Consider the following 19141-nt stretch of genomic DNA (forward strand, 5'->3'; position numbering starts at 1 on the left):
TGCTTTCCTAAAAAGATGTCCTGGAATTTCGTCAAAATTAAACTCAGACAATGTCACTTGTGGAAAAAGCGTAATACAAAATTGCTCGGACCGCTAAAATATTACAATTCTATTGTTAATTATTTTCTTTTGGTGAAGTAAAGATCATGTTGGTAACCTGAGTTGCTTGAGGTAGAGGTCAACTTCGCACGACGCTTCATCACCTTTTTCAGCAAACTCTAATTTAAAGTTTGATACTTTTTGGCAGACGTTTCTATCTTGTAGATTTAATATACTCGTACGGCATATGAATGCTGAAAGATGTCGAAGTTTAACGCATAGTTAGGTTGACGGAATTGTACAGGCTTAACATGGGAACGTACCAGTTACCAAATGCTAGGAACTACTATCAAGACTCTAGGATTGACATTTAAGTGCGAAACGCTAAAATAAAAATACGCCAGCAATTTATTTTACCGTTAAGTTATGGGTCTATTCTGTTCCAACTACCTGTAGTTTATGGGCTTGGATCATCCTGCGCTTTTTACTGCTTACCTAGTAGGTCGGTCTACAGGAACAGAAGAATAAATAGGTCACAACTGTATGTCGTTCGACCGCCTTAGCGTAACTAGAAGTCTCGTTTTTGTTACGGTGGTTTTATCTTTTATCATAGAATTTGTAGAAAGAACGCTGGTTTCTAAGTATGAACAATGTAAACAATGGGGGGGCGATGGGGGTAAACAAATGGGGGGGGACAAGTTAGGTCTGCTATAGCTGGTCAGCGTGGTGGAATATCATTCTCTCAGTCATCATCCTCCATTTTCATCTACTTTGCGTTTTATACGTTGAGAAAAATAGCATTTCCAAAGAATTCTCGGATCCACCATAGGCATTATAATTACGATAACGAAGTTTTACTGGCCAGCACCAGTATCTAACAACATTGGCCAAATGGTAATAGCAACTTTCTTGAGGATAGCCATGCTATTTCCAGTAACAATTGCGAATATTGAGTACTCTGCGGATTGTACTGAGGTGGAGGGAGTCGTACATGTAGGAGTGGGATCCGTTCTCCTTGAGATCGTTGATTGCCTGAAAATCGTGAAAGTATGAAGAAATACACTTGGTGTTTCTGGGATTTTCGATTATTAAAATCCAACTTTCGATTATTAAAGTTGGACCGTGGCAATACATACAACTCTGGAACTGCACTATCTTCGCTTCTTCTACTCTCAGAACTAGTTACCCAAAGCTTAGTAAGCACTTCAACTCTAATTGATCAACATTAAGCCCAGATTTTCGAACCGCAGCGCCCTTCTATAAACCTGTCAACTCGTAATGTATGCAAAGCCATCAGAGTCCTATCACAATGAATATAATGAGCATATTCGATTAGGGATCATGTTAAGTCTATTCCCAAACTAATTTATTGAAGTATTTAGTATTTAAATTTTAAAAAAAAACACAAACACGATGATAGGTAACCTGGGCCGCAGTATATTTTTCAACTATTGAAGCCATTTTAGTGGAAATATGGATGACGCTTGAATCATACGCAAATGACACACGTCATACTGAAAGCTACGTACATACCGAATGAGGAGCACACGAACGACCGAACGTAACATCAGTTTGTTTTTGTAAAATTTGCAGAGGTTTTTCACAACGAATATTGAGTAGCTACTGAAAACGTAGGAGTGAGGTAAATGTATGTTTATTCCGTTCGCTGAAGCACAAATCCGCCACAGACGTATTTGCCACATTGTGTAGAATATAACTATAGGTTGCATTGAGATTCTTGCGTTGGTGACTTGCTCTCCAACAGACGCCGCCGCTCATAGACGGCAAACCACGAAGGAATATAATAAGATAATTGCTGGAAGGTATAGCAACGGGTCTGATGATGGGCACAGCCTTCATGAGAGTATTGCGTTACTTTTGTGTATAGGAGCGTGTATAGTAAGACAGTATTTATTGTTTATTAAGTTAGGGCTACGAAGTTTCTTGTAGTGAAAAACTACAGCAGACACTGAATCAGTAAACACGTAATGACGTAGCCTCCAATATGTCGACCTTCTTTGGCTCGATATAATCTGGGCAGCTTTGGTAACCAATTGCCATCTGCTTTAATCGAATCAGATTTGCCATCAGCAATACGACTACCAGTGCTAATAGTGCGAGCTAGATCGATCGTGCAGGCTAATTTTTATTCATAAGAGATTTGCTAAGGGCATCTCGTCAGTTGAGACGTTTAAGGGCTGCTAGAGATACACTGGTGCTATTTTATTAAGCATTTATATCATGATTGCTACGTTGTGTTATAACTGCTGTTATTGTGTAGAGTTATTGCTTCATTTAAGTTTCTATCGGTGTGTACGATTCCTGACTATCCGGATGATTTGCATATAGAAGAAAGAAGAAGCTTGTGTTTCTATTAAAGACAGTACATACTTCTGCCGCAACCGAGACTTTGTCTTTCAACCAAATTAGTTAGCATGGAATAGACAGGATAACGAAGTGTCCAGGCCCAACAGCGTCCTGCCTCTTTCTACATTTCTGCTTGCAGCATGTTCAGTGGTGAGGCGCTGGCCGCTCCTAATTCTGGGTTTTGCTATCGGAACGCGCGCGCAAGAGTACGATTATGGCGATGCGGACTACCTCGACCCGCTACTTGATAACGGTCTTAGGCTTAGCCCTGACACTCTGGGTGTTTTTGATTCGTTCGGGCTACCTTTCGCCAACCCAGTAACATTTCGAAGACATGTGCAAAGACCTCAGCGGAGACCGAATGTGATTGTCATCCTTGCCGATGATATGGTAAAACAAATTATTTTGACTGGAAAAATCATTGGAAATAATTATTCTTGCTTACTAGATAACGGCACGCCTATACTTTGGCTTTTTTTTTACATTCAACTCATCAGTCGCAAAATAGATGTCCTGAGAACATATGTGTAAAATTTCCAGATTTTAGTGAGTTCGCCTGTTCTGACAATTATGGTTCCAGTATATAACTAGAGACAAAAGCTAGTGTTAACTAATCAGATTGACAGGCCCTTAACTTCAAATAACTGCCTAGCGTCAGTCGCTTGACCCAATTCGAGAAAAACATCTATTGAGCGCCATAGGCACAAAAAGTACTCACACTCGCGTTAGAATGAAGCGTCATATTTTGCTTCGAGCACTGTACCACGTAAAACGGACGCTAATTTTAATATTTTTGGTCTTAAAATTTACGTCGTTGCATTGTTTCTCAAAGTTTTCCAAATAAAGTTAAACCAATCCAGCAAAGTGGAACTTTAAAAATCGACAGTAATGTATATGACTGGATAGTTCCTCCTTAAAACGTCCCTAAGACACTGTATCTTGTTCTAGCTATATGTTGACCTAGCGAATCTGGATTCATTCTACAACTAACAAAAACGTAATCTGAGCTTTAAGTTTCTATGTTCTTTAACATTAAGTTGGCATGAAATCTTTGCCTCTATTCCGATTACTTTACGGAAACCTTTCATGAATACCCCCTGAGCATTTTCTTATATCCTGACGCTATTAAAAGTGCAATTGATTTGTTTTATAGGGATGGAACGACGTGTCATTTACTGGTTCGAGTCAGATTCCAACGCCGAACCTGGATGCCCTTGCTTCCTCCGGCGTTATGCTTCACCACCATTACGTTCAACCCTTGTGTACACCTTCCAGGGCGGCCCTTCTCACAGGGATGTACCCCATCAACACGGGTATTCACTGATCCAAGGCAGTTGCCATCTTACCTGTTATGCTCATAATTCTGCTGCAGTCCGGCACCCGCTTGCATAATACAATGAGTAACTTAAAATTGAAACGGAGTTTGATTGAATGGATGAAAACGGAAGACGGAGCTTTAATATAAGAGCGATCATTATTATTGCAGATTAGCCTACCGATATATCATGCCTATTTTACTCAGTCTGATATGCTTCATTTCCTAATAGAACCGCTAGTGGCGGCGACGTGGTAACATGTTTGCCAAACAAACTATTGATTGGGCTCGAAGCTTCGTTAATGTATCAGGAAACTAGAAAGACCCGACGTCTCCCATTTTGATGAACTAGCCACTTAAGTGTGAATTGCCAAGCGATCATACAACTTACAAATAGGGGTTGAACAGGGATGCAGCACTACGTGATTCGGAGCCGTGAGCCCTGGGGCCTTCCGCTTGATATCAAGCTTCTGCCGCAGTATCTTAAGGAACTTGGCTATTCGACGCATATCGTTGGAAAGTGGCACTTGGGCCAGTTCCGTGAGGAATATTTGCCAACGAGAAGGGGCTTTGACTCACATCTTGGGTACTACAACGGATACATTGATTATTTCTCTCATAATCATACGTTTGTAAGTTTAATCCTCTACTTGTTTTTTAGTTAAACTGTATTATATTTATATCATGTTGTCTCGAGTCATGCTTGCTTAAGGAGAGTGTTTCCTTGTAGCATAGGTAGTCCTTGTGTCCTGAACAGGTTATTCGCAGCATTCTCCGTTTTCGTTGACTTCAGCCCGTTCGGCTATCCCAGTGTACTTTTTATACCTATCAGAGAAGATGAGTATGAAAACGTTGATGTAAAAAAAAAAAACAGAATTTAGCTGGTTTAGTTTGTTTGGCCAATAGTAGATCCTCTAAATGCATGATTGAATACATATGTCCTATGTATACACATGTCCTATAGGACATGAAATTATTCACACTTTAAATGAAAAAACATAGCAATAATTAATGAATAATGTTTACTTCGTTTACCATCAAAATTGTAGCAACAATACAATGCGCTAGACTTTTTCCTAAATGAGAAGCCATACCTGACTGATGAGTACGCAACTCGTGTATTTACCCGCCGCGCCCAGGAAATCATCAGGGACCACGATGTTAACCAGCCACTTTTCCTTTATTTTGCCCATCTTGCGGTTCATAGAGCTACAGATAAGGACCCGTTTCAGGTACTTTCTTACATATGTTTTCATTTCAGTTCAAACTGTACACGTTTAATAAGTAGACGTTTCAAGGCGCTTAAAGTAGAAAGCGATTTGGTCCGCTGAAAATGGCTATGTCATTAAGCCTGTTTCGAATCTGAACGCAGACAAAGCTGTGGAAACCGAACTGGTTGTCCCGAAGCACAAATCCATATTTTAATAAGATTGAATTACTGCGTAGAAATATTTTTCATCGATGGCCCGTACAGTTAAACGTACATGAACGCAGGTAATCTTCCTCTGCCCTAGTGCGGTACGGATACATCGCTAGAGGTATGATAATTTTGCGCTTTTAATACGTTCACATATCATTAGGCTCCACAGGAGACAATCAACAAATTTTCGTACGTAGGAGATAGGAACCGTACGACGTTTGCTGCAATGTTGAAAGAGCTGGATATTTCGGTGGGTCAAGTTGTGGACGCCCTAGCCCGAAAAGGTATTCTCGATAATACCGTGATTTTATTCTCATCCGACAATGGGGGACAGGCTACAGCACCTATGGAAAACACCGGTACTTTCTCGGTTAATTCTTAAGTTGATCTGATTTCCTAGAGTGACTAATTGCAGACGATTCGTCTCTTCCTCGTAACGATTCGGAACTGAACACTGTATAATAAAAATTAGAATAATCAAAATTATAGTGAATGTATTTTTTAGTACTTCAGGATGTGTGTAAATACAATTCGGGTTAGGTCTACCACAAATTATGAAAAATAGTTCACTTTTAGGCAAGACAAAGGCAGGCTCGCATTCACAGCAGACCCTATTTCAGCTGACACCAGTACATATCAAACAACCCTTTCGACTCAAGCAAGCTCAACGATCCCACTTTTTAGGGTCTAACTTCCCCCTTCGGGGACAGAAGAGGACTTTATTTGAAGGCGGAACTCGGGTCCCAGCATTCGTATGGAGTCCCCTCATTCGTAGACCAAGGAGGGTTTTCCGCGGAATCACTCATATTGTTGACTGGTTGCCGACTATCTACCATTTAGCCGGTACTCAAAAGTCTTTGAACAATTTTGCCATTCTATCTACATTAAAACTCTGAACAATTTGCTGCTACTTCTCTGTGTTCCGCATATTCATTCTTATGGAAAACTTTCGGATTTTTGCTATCTCTTTGGTAGGCGTTGATGGTGTGGACGTTATTGAATCTGCACACTGGTGCTCGATCTCTAAAATTGATAGTACATTTCTTGTTAGTCACTATATTTCGTTAAGGAAATGGTAAAGGAAAGAAGTCGAGGGTTCTTTGCAGAGAATTTAGCCTCTTTTTTCAAAACGAAACATATGTTTACTTCGCCATTTTCATAGCTGTGCGTCTGTATTGTTATATTTTACATCGTATTATCACATTGAACAACGCGAAGCGAGCATCTTACCTAACCTAGGTGGATGCAAATTTGTTTTCCATTCCGTGTCACTGATTCCGTCCTTTTATTCCATACTTCCTCAGGGGGTGATGTAGCTTCTCTTGATCATCTAGATGGTGTAAATATATGGAGTTCGTTGTCTAACGATGCACCGTCCCCACGCACTGAAATCCTGTACAATATCGATCCGGTAGACAGGAATCTTGCCATTCGTATAGGCCGCTACAAACTTCTTTTCGGTACGTTTCCTAATTTTAGACCACTAAACTATATGACACTATACGATACCAAAGATGTATAACTGAAAGCCAACGTCCGCAAACCTAACAAACCTTGTGACGTGGAACGATGTTGTCGTCAAATTCAAAATAAAGTCGCAATTATACATTATATAATATAATCTAGATTATGGGGCACTGTAAACAACTCTATGCAGCCGATTAGCATATTGGATAGTTATAGTTTATTTTTACGAGGGCGCAACAAGCGACGAAACGCATCGACCAAATAGATGGATTTCAAGTACAACGATAAAAATCTTAATATGGCTGGAATGGTCCTCTTTTTAATTTCTGCGAAGATTTAAATCAGTTATGTATTTACTTATTGTATTACAGGAAGACAATCCAATCTCACGGGATGGTACGATGGGCGAGGTTTCGGATATGTGTCACATTTTGTCCTCGAGAAACACATGGACCAGTCTGTTGTGGCGCGTATATTCAAAAATCTTGGATATTGGTGGAAAGGTATAAACAATTTGGTTTTGCAAATCTGACTTGCGCCCACATAAAAAGTCTAACCTTTACTCTAACTTTAAGTCGGTTTGCCATGCGCCGAAACCTCATCAGAACTCATATTTAACATATTTCAATGTAGTATTTAGATAAATAGCGTCGATTAAAACGAATCGGAAATTTCAACGCACTGCATATATACATTAAAACTAGATGTTAGTGCAAAAAATTTTTTTCTCGATTGCTTCTGGTCTGGATTATATCGTTCCGCTAAAATTAAATGATAAAATAACAGTTAACAATGGAGTATCATAATCGATACCTGAGCTGCTGTATTGTCGTCAAGACGTCTATATCTATTCTGATGAAAATTTAGGCCCTGAGCAAAATTACCAGAGTAAGCCTACTTGGCAATGGCGTGAAAATGCTCGCGTACAATGTGGACGTCACCCGGATGCACAGCCTTGTGTGCCGGGTGAACAACCTTGCCTCTTCGACCTCGCTATCGATCCCTGCGAGTATAACAACATATACCAACAGTTCCGACAGGTAAAGATGAGTTTGTAAATGAGAAACACCCAAGGAACTCCACTCAGCTATCGCAGGTGAAATTATCAGTCAATACAAACAGGATGAATGACGAACAGTATTATTTACGTCAAGATTTTTTTTTCTAAATGCATTGTTGCAATGAAAACTGAATAAAGTGAAACCATGCGCGCTATATAAATTCTCTGAAGCACTGAATCGTCTTGTAAATCCATTATCTATACCGAAAACACATACCATACATTAAAGTAACTTGACAGTACTTGTTTCACATCTGCACACAAGGAATGCTTACAGATAAAACACACGATTTTATGTGTAGATATGGAGTCAAATCATCTTTTGCCTTACTTTTTTTCGGGAGATTCCTTTTAAATAAATAATCTGTAATTTATATATATATATATATATATATATTTATATATATAAAAGAAGGAATGTGTTTTTGATTTTGGCTATTACAGGATCTAACAGTCGTGTGAAACACCTATTCTTTGGCAATTTTTAACGGTTTTATTCGAAGAGTTATTAGTAACGCACAAGTTTTCTATTCCACTCGTGTTGCACTTGGACCTGTATTGTCCGGTGCAGATTGCAGATTACCTTCTTGCTCGATTGGAGTTACATGCTCGTAATGCTCGACATATAAACAACAAACCGGATGACGACAACTTTAGACCCAATACCACATGGGGGCCCTGGATCTACTAATACTTAACGTCCGACGCTAAATTGAGTCCAACCAGAATGTAAAGTGTAACTAGCTGTAGCTATTCTTTTTAAGATTACTTATGTCTGATGATGTATTTCATTCTAGTAATATTCGTTTACATAACGACTTGACTTAGGAGAGATTTCAATATTCGTCTTTATTTCAGAAAGTATAGATATCTGACTTTTGTATCTAAGTTGTACTTGGTAGAGAAAATAGCCGTTGTTCAAGTTTTAAGCTAAACTTATGGTATTTGAAAAAATGAGTTGGGTATTTAGCAGAGTTTACTACTTAATGGCATTTTTTTTTACAACATAGCTCGAAAGTTGCCAGCTGGCGGTTAGATTTAATCTAGGAGTAACACTGTGCATGCCTAACTCATTCATCAATACGTTTCGCTGGCAGCGATATGAAGAACTGAATTTCGACTTTCTTCAGTCATCAACAAGTAATTAGATACTTGGTTCTTTAAAAGGGCTTAATCCCTGGGTCTTCGAAGCAACAGTCGTAATCGCATCGCATCAACTTATCTAGCAGTCATAATGACCCACGTTTTAGTTTGGTCTAAATCGACGCAACCTGTTCCGCAGAATGTTTTAACTGATGTATGAACTGAGGTATCTAAGTTACGAATAGTTGAAAGAGAGAAGCTTTTTCTATAAGCCAAGTTATCGCATTGCCAAGAATTATTAAACTAGTTACTTAAAGTGATGAACGACGTGCTCACTTTGCGTGAAAATGCGGTTCATATTGTATCTTTCAATCGACGCTTATACTTGAATGCCGAATGTGTGTCCAACTAAGACAGCAGTTCATTGCTGTAAATGAGGTATACTCTCAGGAGGTTGTTGGAGGCAACTTTAGTTAACAATTGAAGGTGATTTTGTAGTTTAACATTAGTTTATGGACACAAGTTCAAAATTGGCTTCATTTGATTTGAAGTGTGAAGGAGTTCAACGACAAGCTCTGTCAATTAGCAGAGACATTGTTATGTTTAATAAAAGCATCACGCTGTGATGCAGCATGATGATGTTTTGAAGTTAGAAATTGCTGTTTGAATTACATAGAGAACTCCAAAGATACCTGCAGTTTTGCAAATTGCATATTTTCTACCCAGTTTTTAGATTTACTTTTTTGACAAATGTAATTAATATGTGTGTTTTAAAAACGGCCAGCCGAGTATGCAGCTTAATGTCTTAGGCTTGTAGGTAATTCCATAACGAACGGACTTGCTCATTACGTCGTACGCTAACGTAGTTTTACTCCATTCAGCTTTATAGTAGCACTTCTTCAAAAATATAAACAACGTATAAAGTAGCGTGAATTATGGCTGACGTACCGTCCCATCGAGTTGACCATTACTTAAATTTTGCAAGAAAGGTTAACCCTTCACGGTTGTTCTACTTGATTCTGCAGCTATCGACTTGCGAGGAACTATTTGAGAAAATGTGTAAAAATAGCATTTAATAAATAGCAATTAAAGAGATGATTCGATTATCATTGTCGTATACAGCGATAAAGTATCTCAAAGATTGACGGTCAGTTTCTAAACGTCAGAGCAGCAATCTATTTATTGGATGACCCATATCACTCACTCCACGACTCGCCCGTTGTTAATCTGATGCCTACCTTCAAACGATGGTGAAGCGTCTAAAACGTGCACTAGTGAAATAAGCTGCAGGACAATTGAACCATCCTAACCAGCTTCTTGATGCAATCAAACTACATTCAAATTAGAACACACGAAACGTACAGACACTGAGGACAAGTTACAAAGCACAGTAGTACTTGAAGAGATTCAAGTTAAGTAAAAGAATTAATTGAAGAAAAAAAGTTGTATGAACCTGCAGGTTATCATTTCCCTTGTTGCCCAACACGAGCTTTGAAGTGGACCCATAAACAAAATACACACAGACGACGATGCAACGAGTTCCACTGATGATAACTTGACAGTCGCTGCCCGTGCAGAGACGCCCACTTGTACAGCTGCAGCTTCGGCTACGATGGCTCACGGTCACGACCTCGCAATCAGAAGAGGAAACATCCGAACCAAATACAAAGCCTCATAGCAAAATTACCTTCTCAATATAGGTAGGAATTGTGCCCTCACAATTCATAACCAGACAAAGATAATGGCCGTCGAGTACCCGCTCACATACCCTGGTAGCACTTGTGAATTACCACTCGGTGCGCTCGCTCTCACCCGAAGAGAAAGTGGAACAATAAGGACAGCAAAATCTTATCTAGGAAACCATAAACAGCAACAAGTTTAGATACGGCATTAAATGCGACGCATCGGTCTCTATCATAAAGCTTATTGATGCGTTCCAGATCCAAGAATGGGGTGAGTATATCTTGTAACGTCAAAATGCTTGAGTTTCTGCCGTCGAACGCACTATAGGTGTAGGTGAATGCGCTTCACAAGGAGATGCATCTCATCGGAACACCTCACAAAAGCGACCAATTAAAGAAAAATTAACTGAGGATTGGTGAATTTTATGCTGTCATCAAAAATATTTTCGTTCTCAGTATTATCTACACGAGGTGCTGCGAAGATTATCATGGACGTTGCTGAAATGCGCTCGATCTAGTTTAACAGAATAGTTAAGGCTTGAGAACCAGAAAACATAAATTGCCCATAATCCGCACCCTACTATAGGATTATTTGCGCTTTAGTCACTAAGATACGCCTTTATTGGATTCCATACACATGTGTACGCGCATAATGTGTTGTTTTGATGAAGTAAATCACTCCTCTGCTTTAACTGTAAAACTATAAATTATGTAATGACAAGCGAGAGACTACTCCACACTCGATGAGAAATATAAAAGTAGAAATATACTTCGCGGAACTTCACGTTAACAAAAGCGCCCTAGATCTTTTGCAAATGCTTTTCACAAATAGTACCATAGGTCTGCTAATATGAGCATCACGAAATCATTATGATTGAACTAATTATCTCTAGGACTGAGAACTTTGTTAAATGGTGCCGATGCAATCGCTTGAACTAGTTTTTTTTTTTAGCTACACTCTTAATTAGCCAGTAATTAAGAGATATATATTTAACAGGACGAAAGGCACTACATGATATTATGCTGAAGATAATTAAATGGGTTTGTTGAGTATAATTGTAATCGTATAATCGAATATTTTTTTAATTCGGCTCTTAAATAATTTTTTGCAGTATTTTGCAAGCTTTGTTTTGCTGCCTGAACCAAATGTTTCACCTTTGAAATGTATATTACATGTATGTTAGTATGTAGCGAAATGCAAGCAGCTATAGTCAGGAAATTCTAAACACGTAAATTATATATATGCTTCAATTTACTATCTACGAAATTATACGCGCATAGTGACTGGAAGCTACGGGAAGTAACCTATAATAAAAACAAATAACTTATATTTCAAATAAGAATACAGTCAAACATTTTTGGGCATTAGGTTGCTTCTAAGCCGACAGTGTTATAGGATATTAGTAAGGGAGAAATAGAGTAGGCGGGAGATAGATTTCAAAACCTTTAGGCATAAGACTTCATAATATAATGCAATAAAGACAATCTTCTGTTTTTATATCTCGATTTAAGACCTGGAAAGTGATCTTCCTCGATGATTTTTAGCAAACACTGGAATGGTCTAGGCCTCAATAAGGAGAAATGGAACGCTTACTATTTTCTCACTAGTTTTTGTTTTAAGTGTATAATATGATGTAAATGAATGCTTTAGGATAGATTAAATTCGCTGAATAGAATTCTCCAAAGAGGTCATAATAATGCTTTTCGAATAATAAGATTTTTTCAATAAGTGCTTGCTCAAATTAAATTACCTTAATATGAGGATAGCCTTAATTTAGCTTAAGGCCAAGGGAAGTAAATGATAAAATGTTGCCTGTTAAGTACGTTTTTTACATAGTATTTGGATGACCTAGCAAACGATTAAATCGATCGAAAAGCGGTACGTAGCGTCCGCACGCTGCCTCACGGCAAGCTACCTAGCAGCGCTATTAGTCATCAAACCATCCAGCAAGAGAGAGGATAATATTCCACAAGCGTTGGTTTTATTTAACTTCCGTGAGGTTAACTAACTGGCGATGCGGTTTGACAAAAGTTAGACAGTAACTGAACGAACGCAGACATCGTGTGGTGTGTTCAATGGTAGCCAAAATAAAGCCGGCATAATTTAGATAAAGGGAAGCGTTGAGTTCTACAGGAACTGACATAACATAGATAAAAAGTTAAAATATCTATCTGTTTAAAATGTGCTGATAAACAAACATCAACAATACCATCATCCCAGCGTGGCATTTATGCGTGCCACTGTCTTATACACGCAAGTTAGAGATGGGTTTTTAGTAAGTTTTTTTTTACTTTTGTTATACGAAGGACCGCTAGGACAGTTCGATGACGTCCTTATTATGAAAGTGAGGCTTTACTGAGTGAGTGCTACAAATTAACGCCATATTTTAAGCCCTCGAAGAAAACCGTATTATCCCCTGTCGTTAGACCTGAACTTTGCCGTATTGTGGGTATTAGGCACCTATTGGAAAATGCTGAAACCGAAAGAAAGTCAGCGAAAATTTGATATATAGATAAAGAAAAACGCTAGTTTTAATAGATGAGTCTCGCTGGGGCAGATTTTCTGCAAAATAAAAGTTACACGTTGTACGGTCATTTGTAGCTATATTTGTGCATACAAATTCCAAAGCACACACGCACTCGCGCAAGACATAAATAGAATATTCGGAGAAAATCTAATTTTTTTTTCAAACACGCTATTTAATTCCGTTTACCATTTTGGCCCTGATCACATCAGTGAAAACATCATGTTGCTTTTTCAGTTACTATCCAATGTACATGGTCATTTCCAATAATGAAGTCATAAAATTAAATAAGGTACATTGATTGATTGATGTCACAATCAGTGTAATAAGCACAGGATTTTTATGGTTCTGCCTTTAGCTAAGGCACTCTATGTGTAACAACAGTGTACGGACTAAGGGAACACAGATCGTCCCCCAGATGTCTTTAATTAAAGTCGTATTGATCGAACTGTAGTATTTCCTAACGTCTAATATTTCTCATTCATATACATTCCTTCGCACAACGTAAAATAGCCAGTTGGCAAGATGATGCCTGCAAAAGATTTCCCGTTAAATCGTAAATATCTCGTTCGCAAGCCAAATTGTAACTAAAATTCTAATAAACTAAAGCTCGTCGCGGACGCCACCTGGCCGCCGACGGAAAACCCACAAAACAGACAGAAGGAGCAATCGGGCAAAGAAGACTCGAAATGCGTAAGCAATTCAAGAACCGATTCCCATTAGAAAAATCGATTTATTGATAACTTTAGGAAGAAGATGGCGACCAGGAAAGACATCAGGAGGACTCACGAAGCAACAGCAACAACGTACTGTCAGTAGCCCTAGCGTACAAAGATTTAAGGAGGGAGAAACAGAAAGTAAACTATGAACGATATGATAAGAACATTTGCAGCGGCAGTGAGGTCCAGTGGGATTCGCAGTTTCCGTGAATCGCTACTACTGCTGCTGCCGCCACCTAGCGTCGTTCAATGCTGACCACAGCGTAGAATTCCAACAATCTGACCGTGACAAGCCCTCGACTTTTATTGCTCAAATTGTTTTATGTTTACGGAACATGGCCGAACATTCGCGCCCCATCTAATGACCTTTCTAGACTAACCTTTATAGGCCTGTCGTCGCTGTAGCTAATAGAGCTTCTCCTACCGTGTCGATGACAGCAGCGGGAGTAACGACTCGAAGGCAACATTCATCAGATGTTATTATTGCTTTCTGTTGTTTGTACGCGTGAAATCTCAGCTGAGATCAGGAGCGACTGTTAACAATACTCTTCGCCGAGAGCCGTTGGCGACGGCTGAACTAATGGGAATGTCCGAAAGTGGCCGCAAGTTTCCTTATTTCATGGTTCTTGTTTTGCTCTTAACTTTGCTGGCTGACAATTGATGGCAGTCATCGTTGTTTTGATCCTACACTCGATATCTGTATATAGATACTGATACTGGATGTAATAAATGGTTGTCGGTGATGACTGCGATTAGCGGCTAGTCCATCAATAAGTTGAGTGAAAAACATCGGGGAGCTGTCACGTTGTTCGAACGTCGAATATAGAAACGTAAGCAGTACAGTGTAGTATCTCGTTAAGCCCCAGCTGAAAATAAATTTCACAAAATCCATCTAGTTATATAGGCGTATGATATGACTAACAATATACTATAGTCGTCTTCCTATGGAGCTACTTAGCACATGAAGGAACTAATCTATTTTAGAGTGGTTTCTTATAGTTCAATTTTGCCAACTGGAACTTTTATGGCTTTGGCCGATAGTGATAATCTCTTAGTTTTAAAATGAAGACTAACTTGTACAAGGTAGCCTCTCTGAATCTGTTGGTTATCGTTGCTGTTATAGGCGAAGAAAAGAATAACTTGCTGGATTGAATGCTTTTTCTGAAGAACTAAGATATTACGTCATGTTTGTTATTTTCAAGTTCAGCTTTTGATTCTGATTGTTCACAGGTAATCACTATTCTCTGGTTAACAACGCTTGAAGACAATTGACTTTATTATGAGCAAAACGACAGTGTATTTAGGTAGATGACTGGAACCGTCTTAGAGAAAAGAAAGAAAAGCAACACATATGCGATAATACGATAACGGAAATGTAACGAAACGAGGGACCATTCAATATGTGCCTCACCTGCTTGACTAGATATGAAAACAGATAACTTCATTCATTCGGATGGAATCACTGAGGGGCATTATGCCTAGCAAGACATAGCTTTTATCCAATGACGGTACTTTTAACTCAATGTATGGTTTGATATCTAAAAAAGCATTTAACTGAGCGACAAATAAGCTCACGATGTCTGTCGTTCTGCTTCAATAGACTAGTACAGCCACCCTAAGCCCTCTTCCGAAATTTCCGAGTCCTGCATGAAGTAATATTAAGATTAAATTCAAAATTATACCGGGAATCTCGTCGGCTTTCTCGGCTTGAACCTGCCACGAATTAGATGGGATTAACTGAGCACGATTTTTAATAAGATCACGTCAGAGCACGTTCGTTGGTTGGAACACGAATTAATTTATTATCGTATATTAATAAATTTTTAGTTGCATCTCTATCGAAGCATGGAGAGTGATCTACAAGTAGATCAACTGATCAATCAGCATTATGTCGAGAACTGCTCTACATTAATCGCCAGTAGTAATATAACGATGTCTTATCGTATTGTCTAATGAGCAAGTAAAAATTATACTTGCGAATTTATGAGCGATCAAAAAAAGAGCTTCACTTGTTTCTTAAAAATGAAAAGTAAAAAACTTACACAGAGCTACTTGTGGCCACTTCCGGTCTCGCGCTGCTCATCATGAACAGAATCTATGTAATTTGCCGAGCCTGTTTCGCTGCGCCTGAATTTTCGGAATTTTTTGGACCTTATGGCTGTAGAGATTTACGATAAGCCCATATGTCGCAATGGGCGACCGCCGGACCAATATTACTGATGGACAGTTAAAGCTTGTTATTAGGACGAGATATAAAGAAAAGCTGTAGATTTTTTTCTATTGTATGCTGGGTTCTTTCCAAGTTCGCACTTAATTTAGATACAAGAACAACTAGTCAGCCTGGAACAAAAATGTAATGAGAGCGGCTCTTTGGAATCCACTGCAGAGGACGCTGCCCAGGGAAAGGACCTGAAGAAGGCTGCATCGTTTAGAGCCGAAATTCATCTGCAATCCGCAGGCGCATTCAGCGGTGTTTTAGACCCAATGATGGTTCTAATTCTGTTAGGGGACCAGTTACCGAAACAGCAGATACCGACAATGCTGGAACAGCGCATACTGACTTTAACGGGTTTTCTACGTATCAGTGACAACTTGGCCCTGACTTCGATGTTCTGAATGACCTAGATATCATTAACGCTGACAGCTCGCTAGCTAATGTCGAGTACTATTTACAGAAACTGGTAAAAAAGCGGAATAAGACATTCGAGGAAATTTCTAGCTCTGTTTGCAGGGAATACAAAAGTGCCATCTGTGAGGTCCAACCTTTGACGTCACTTTGAGACTAGCCCAGGCCTTAAGCCGTTTTTGGCCGCTATTGGTCCAGTTTAGAAATCTCGTGGTGAGGTCGAAGAAGCCCACCTCAGTTGTCAGATTACAATATTCTGGAAGATACAATATTCTATACCATCTATAACCAAAACCTAGTCCATAGGCAGCAGTGCGCGTAGCGATCAAAACTTTTCGCCATCATGCAGTAGTCAGAGACACAAAATAACTGGGCTTTCACAATAGGCGACAACGAACTTTCTGATTGTATATATATATACATTGATTTTAATTGATTTTAAACCCACGTTGGAAATAGTTACTTAGGACAACTACTCAGAGGAAATCAGTATACCGTATCAAATTGTTTCTGAGAAGGAACATTTGGATACGAGTGAATAACAACATTTGCTCTTTTTTCCCAAGTCGCGTCAGGCCAACCGCATGAGGGCAGTTCTTGGTCCTTATACGTACTTACAGAAACACCTTACGCCTACGAATGTATACGTATACATTCGTAGGCGTAAGGTGTTCCAGGTACACTAGGTACGTGAAAATGTGCGCAACAATCAATGTGCTGTGAACGGTTGCTTTACAAGAGTTGTCGTAACTTTTTTTTGAAAATGGTCTTTTGATCTTGAGCCTAAGTTATCTTTGCCATATCTCGTTTGGGGCATAGAAATTCACAAAAGCCTTAAGGAAACGTTACCTAAACCAAGTTTATGATGATGTATCTAGTTGTGCCTACAGCCATTTCTCTGAAGTGTAGTGCTCCTATAACCGAAGTTACAGCCACTGCCACACGAAAACCTAACTTATGTGGATAATAAGAACGTTTATTTTTAAGAATCCTAAATTATACACACAACTGTATAAGCAAAACACTCTTCCTATCGTACTACACGCTTCATCAGCGCGAAACACAGACCTATGCAGAGGTGCAGAGCTATGATTTTGAAGACAGAAAAAGGTTCATGTGATAAATGTGCTATCGTTGTAAAACGCCGACCAGCACATATAAGCATGAGGTAGCCCGTGAGGGAATAACCACACAACACAGCGATGCTTAATTAAGTAAACCTGCTTATATGATGGTCAAGCTGTGGCGAGCGCTTTTTTGATAGGGCTCAGAAGTGGTGAAAGCATTTAAACAACACAAGCGACTATAATTAGGTCGAGGCGCAGGAGTCGACTCCTTGTTTACGCAGAATACCAGCCGCATTGCCTGCCATCATCTTTAGCTGGTTTTCTTACCCTATCACTGGGAAATAAAAGACCACATTGTAGCAGAAAAACCACTTTACTATGTTACTAGCAATCTTTTCACTCGGATAGTCCAATCATTTGTATAAGCAAGACGGATAACCAACAATGTTTAGCGATTTGCAGGGCGAAGCCTCATTCATGATACTGATATGTCGAGCTGAACCAATGTGTGATGTTTTGTAGATTTTCCACGCTTTTTTTTCTTAGAGAAACTTCATTCAGTTTCCTCGTTGTGAATTTCCCATTCTACCGGAGGAGACGACGCCATGAAAAACAATTTGTTTGAAACAATTTGAAAAAAAAGTTTGCAGTAGGTTCGTCTCTGTTGGAATAAAACAACTCTCCTTTATTTTATGCTAACCGAGATTTTGTTCACTGAGCACTGATTAGTAACCGTGATCAATTCGCGATTCATGGCGGTACGGACAGTCGCGACCTGCTTCAACATACTTGAAAGTTTATTCAATTTACTATGACGTAATATTATCATAGGCGTGTTGAAGAAAAAACACTAAGTTTAACAGCATCTATTTAAAGTAATGCCTCACGTAACGTAAAATATTAAGTGTAATTGAAAAAAAAAAGCATTTGAAATAGGTCTTATCTTTTTATTTCTCTACGTCCATGCTTTTGTGTTTTCGTTCGCCATTCTTTACGCCCGAGCGTCTGAGTCGTTTATCGTTAATTAAAACGTCCATCGTAGTTGCAAACTCGAAGGCTCATTATATAAATGTATTCAAGAACATACACACAGAATGATAAACGCACAGTGCACGATACGTCTGTGTAAAAAAGGTAGAACTACTACACATAGAGGACATTACTGGTTACGATCTAAGTAACATTCGTATGAGCTATAAGTTTTCAGCCAGTTTTGCTTGGGGATTTTTGTCGGGGCTTTGGTTTGTTCTCTTTTGGGGGCTTTGGAAATGTTCTCAAACTCGAAATGAGACATGGATCTACACGGGAGGAACAAAGGTTGATTTTCTTTCGGGGAACGAAAGATTCAATCAAGACCACGAAGACCTCCAAAGATGAACCAACTTCCACGCAAGCGCATTTGACTCAAGTTTTAAAATGATACAGTCAACGTTATTTGGGCTTTGGGACCTTGGTTCTGCCAATATTGGGTTATGTCCGACACTTACCAGGTCCGGATTCCAGTTGAACTATGTGAAATGTAACAGGTATAGATATTCATTTTATGAACATATTTTTAAGTACAATATCGAATCAATGTGCATGGGTTCAACCAGATTAGAACCTGAGACCGCCTGGGACCAAATTTCTGGCTATACCACTTACCCCTTTACGCGGCTAAGTTTGGACATACGAAAAGCACACACTCGAAAATATATTTAACGTAATTTTTTTGCGGTAAGCTTCAGGTATATATGTTTAGTTGTCAAGATCCAACTTATGGGCTCCTTTA

The 19141-nt window shown here is 39.1% G+C and overlaps 1 protein-coding gene and 2 long non-coding RNA genes across 6 annotated transcripts in view; 1 reads left to right on the plus strand and 2 right to left on the minus strand.

Moving 5' to 3' along the window:
- The window catches only part of LOC111272214 (arylsulfatase B), a 25333-nt gene extending 15487 nt beyond the window's left edge, over nucleotides 1–9846 (plus strand). The window contains exons 2-11 of one of the 2 annotated variants that reach the window (XM_022853525.2): nucleotides 2546–2796; nucleotides 3560–3719; nucleotides 4130–4353; nucleotides 4771–4953; nucleotides 5302–5500; nucleotides 5826–5984; nucleotides 6446–6601; nucleotides 6980–7111; nucleotides 7476–7648; nucleotides 8240–9846. In XM_022853525.2, the coding sequence (XP_022709260.1) occupies nucleotides 2546–2796; nucleotides 3560–3719; nucleotides 4130–4353; nucleotides 4771–4953; nucleotides 5302–5500; nucleotides 5826–5984; nucleotides 6446–6601; nucleotides 6980–7111; nucleotides 7476–7648; nucleotides 8240–8359 (1757 nt within the window). In that variant the 3' untranslated portion in view covers nucleotides 8360–9846. The remainder of the gene's footprint in view (nucleotides 1–2545; nucleotides 2797–3559; nucleotides 3720–4129; nucleotides 4354–4770; nucleotides 4954–5301; nucleotides 5501–5825; nucleotides 5985–6445; nucleotides 6602–6979; nucleotides 7112–7475; nucleotides 7649–8239) is intronic. The other variant, XM_022853526.2, reaches the window with a different exon arrangement.
- Nucleotides 403–2537, minus strand: LOC111272215 (uncharacterized). The gene is made up of 2 exons (XR_015315641.1): nucleotides 1573–2537; nucleotides 403–1071 (listed from the first exon to the last, which is right to left on the minus strand). It is a non-coding gene; the product is annotated as an uncharacterized LOC111272215 (long non-coding RNA).
- Nucleotides 4341–18173, minus strand: LOC111272216 (uncharacterized). 3 transcript variants are annotated; one of them, XR_015315638.1, is made up of 4 exons: nucleotides 10205–18173; nucleotides 6372–6534; nucleotides 4816–4930; nucleotides 4341–4546 (listed from the first exon to the last, which is right to left on the minus strand). It is a non-coding gene; the product is annotated as an uncharacterized LOC111272216 (long non-coding RNA). The 3 variants fall into 3 exon arrangements; XR_015315637.1 differs by lacking the exon at nucleotides 10205–18173 and adding an exon at nucleotides 6966–7055; XR_002687387.2 differs by lacking the exon at nucleotides 10205–18173 and adding an exon at nucleotides 6695–6951.
- Between the last annotated feature and the right edge of the window lie 968 nt (nucleotides 18174–19141).

The sequence above is a fragment of the Varroa jacobsoni genome, unplaced genomic scaffold (genome assembly GCF_002532875.2).
Source record: "Varroa jacobsoni isolate VJ856 unplaced genomic scaffold, vjacob_1.0 contig01789, whole genome shotgun sequence".
Lineage (NCBI taxonomy): Eukaryota > Metazoa > Arthropoda > Arachnida > Mesostigmata > Varroidae > Varroa > Varroa jacobsoni.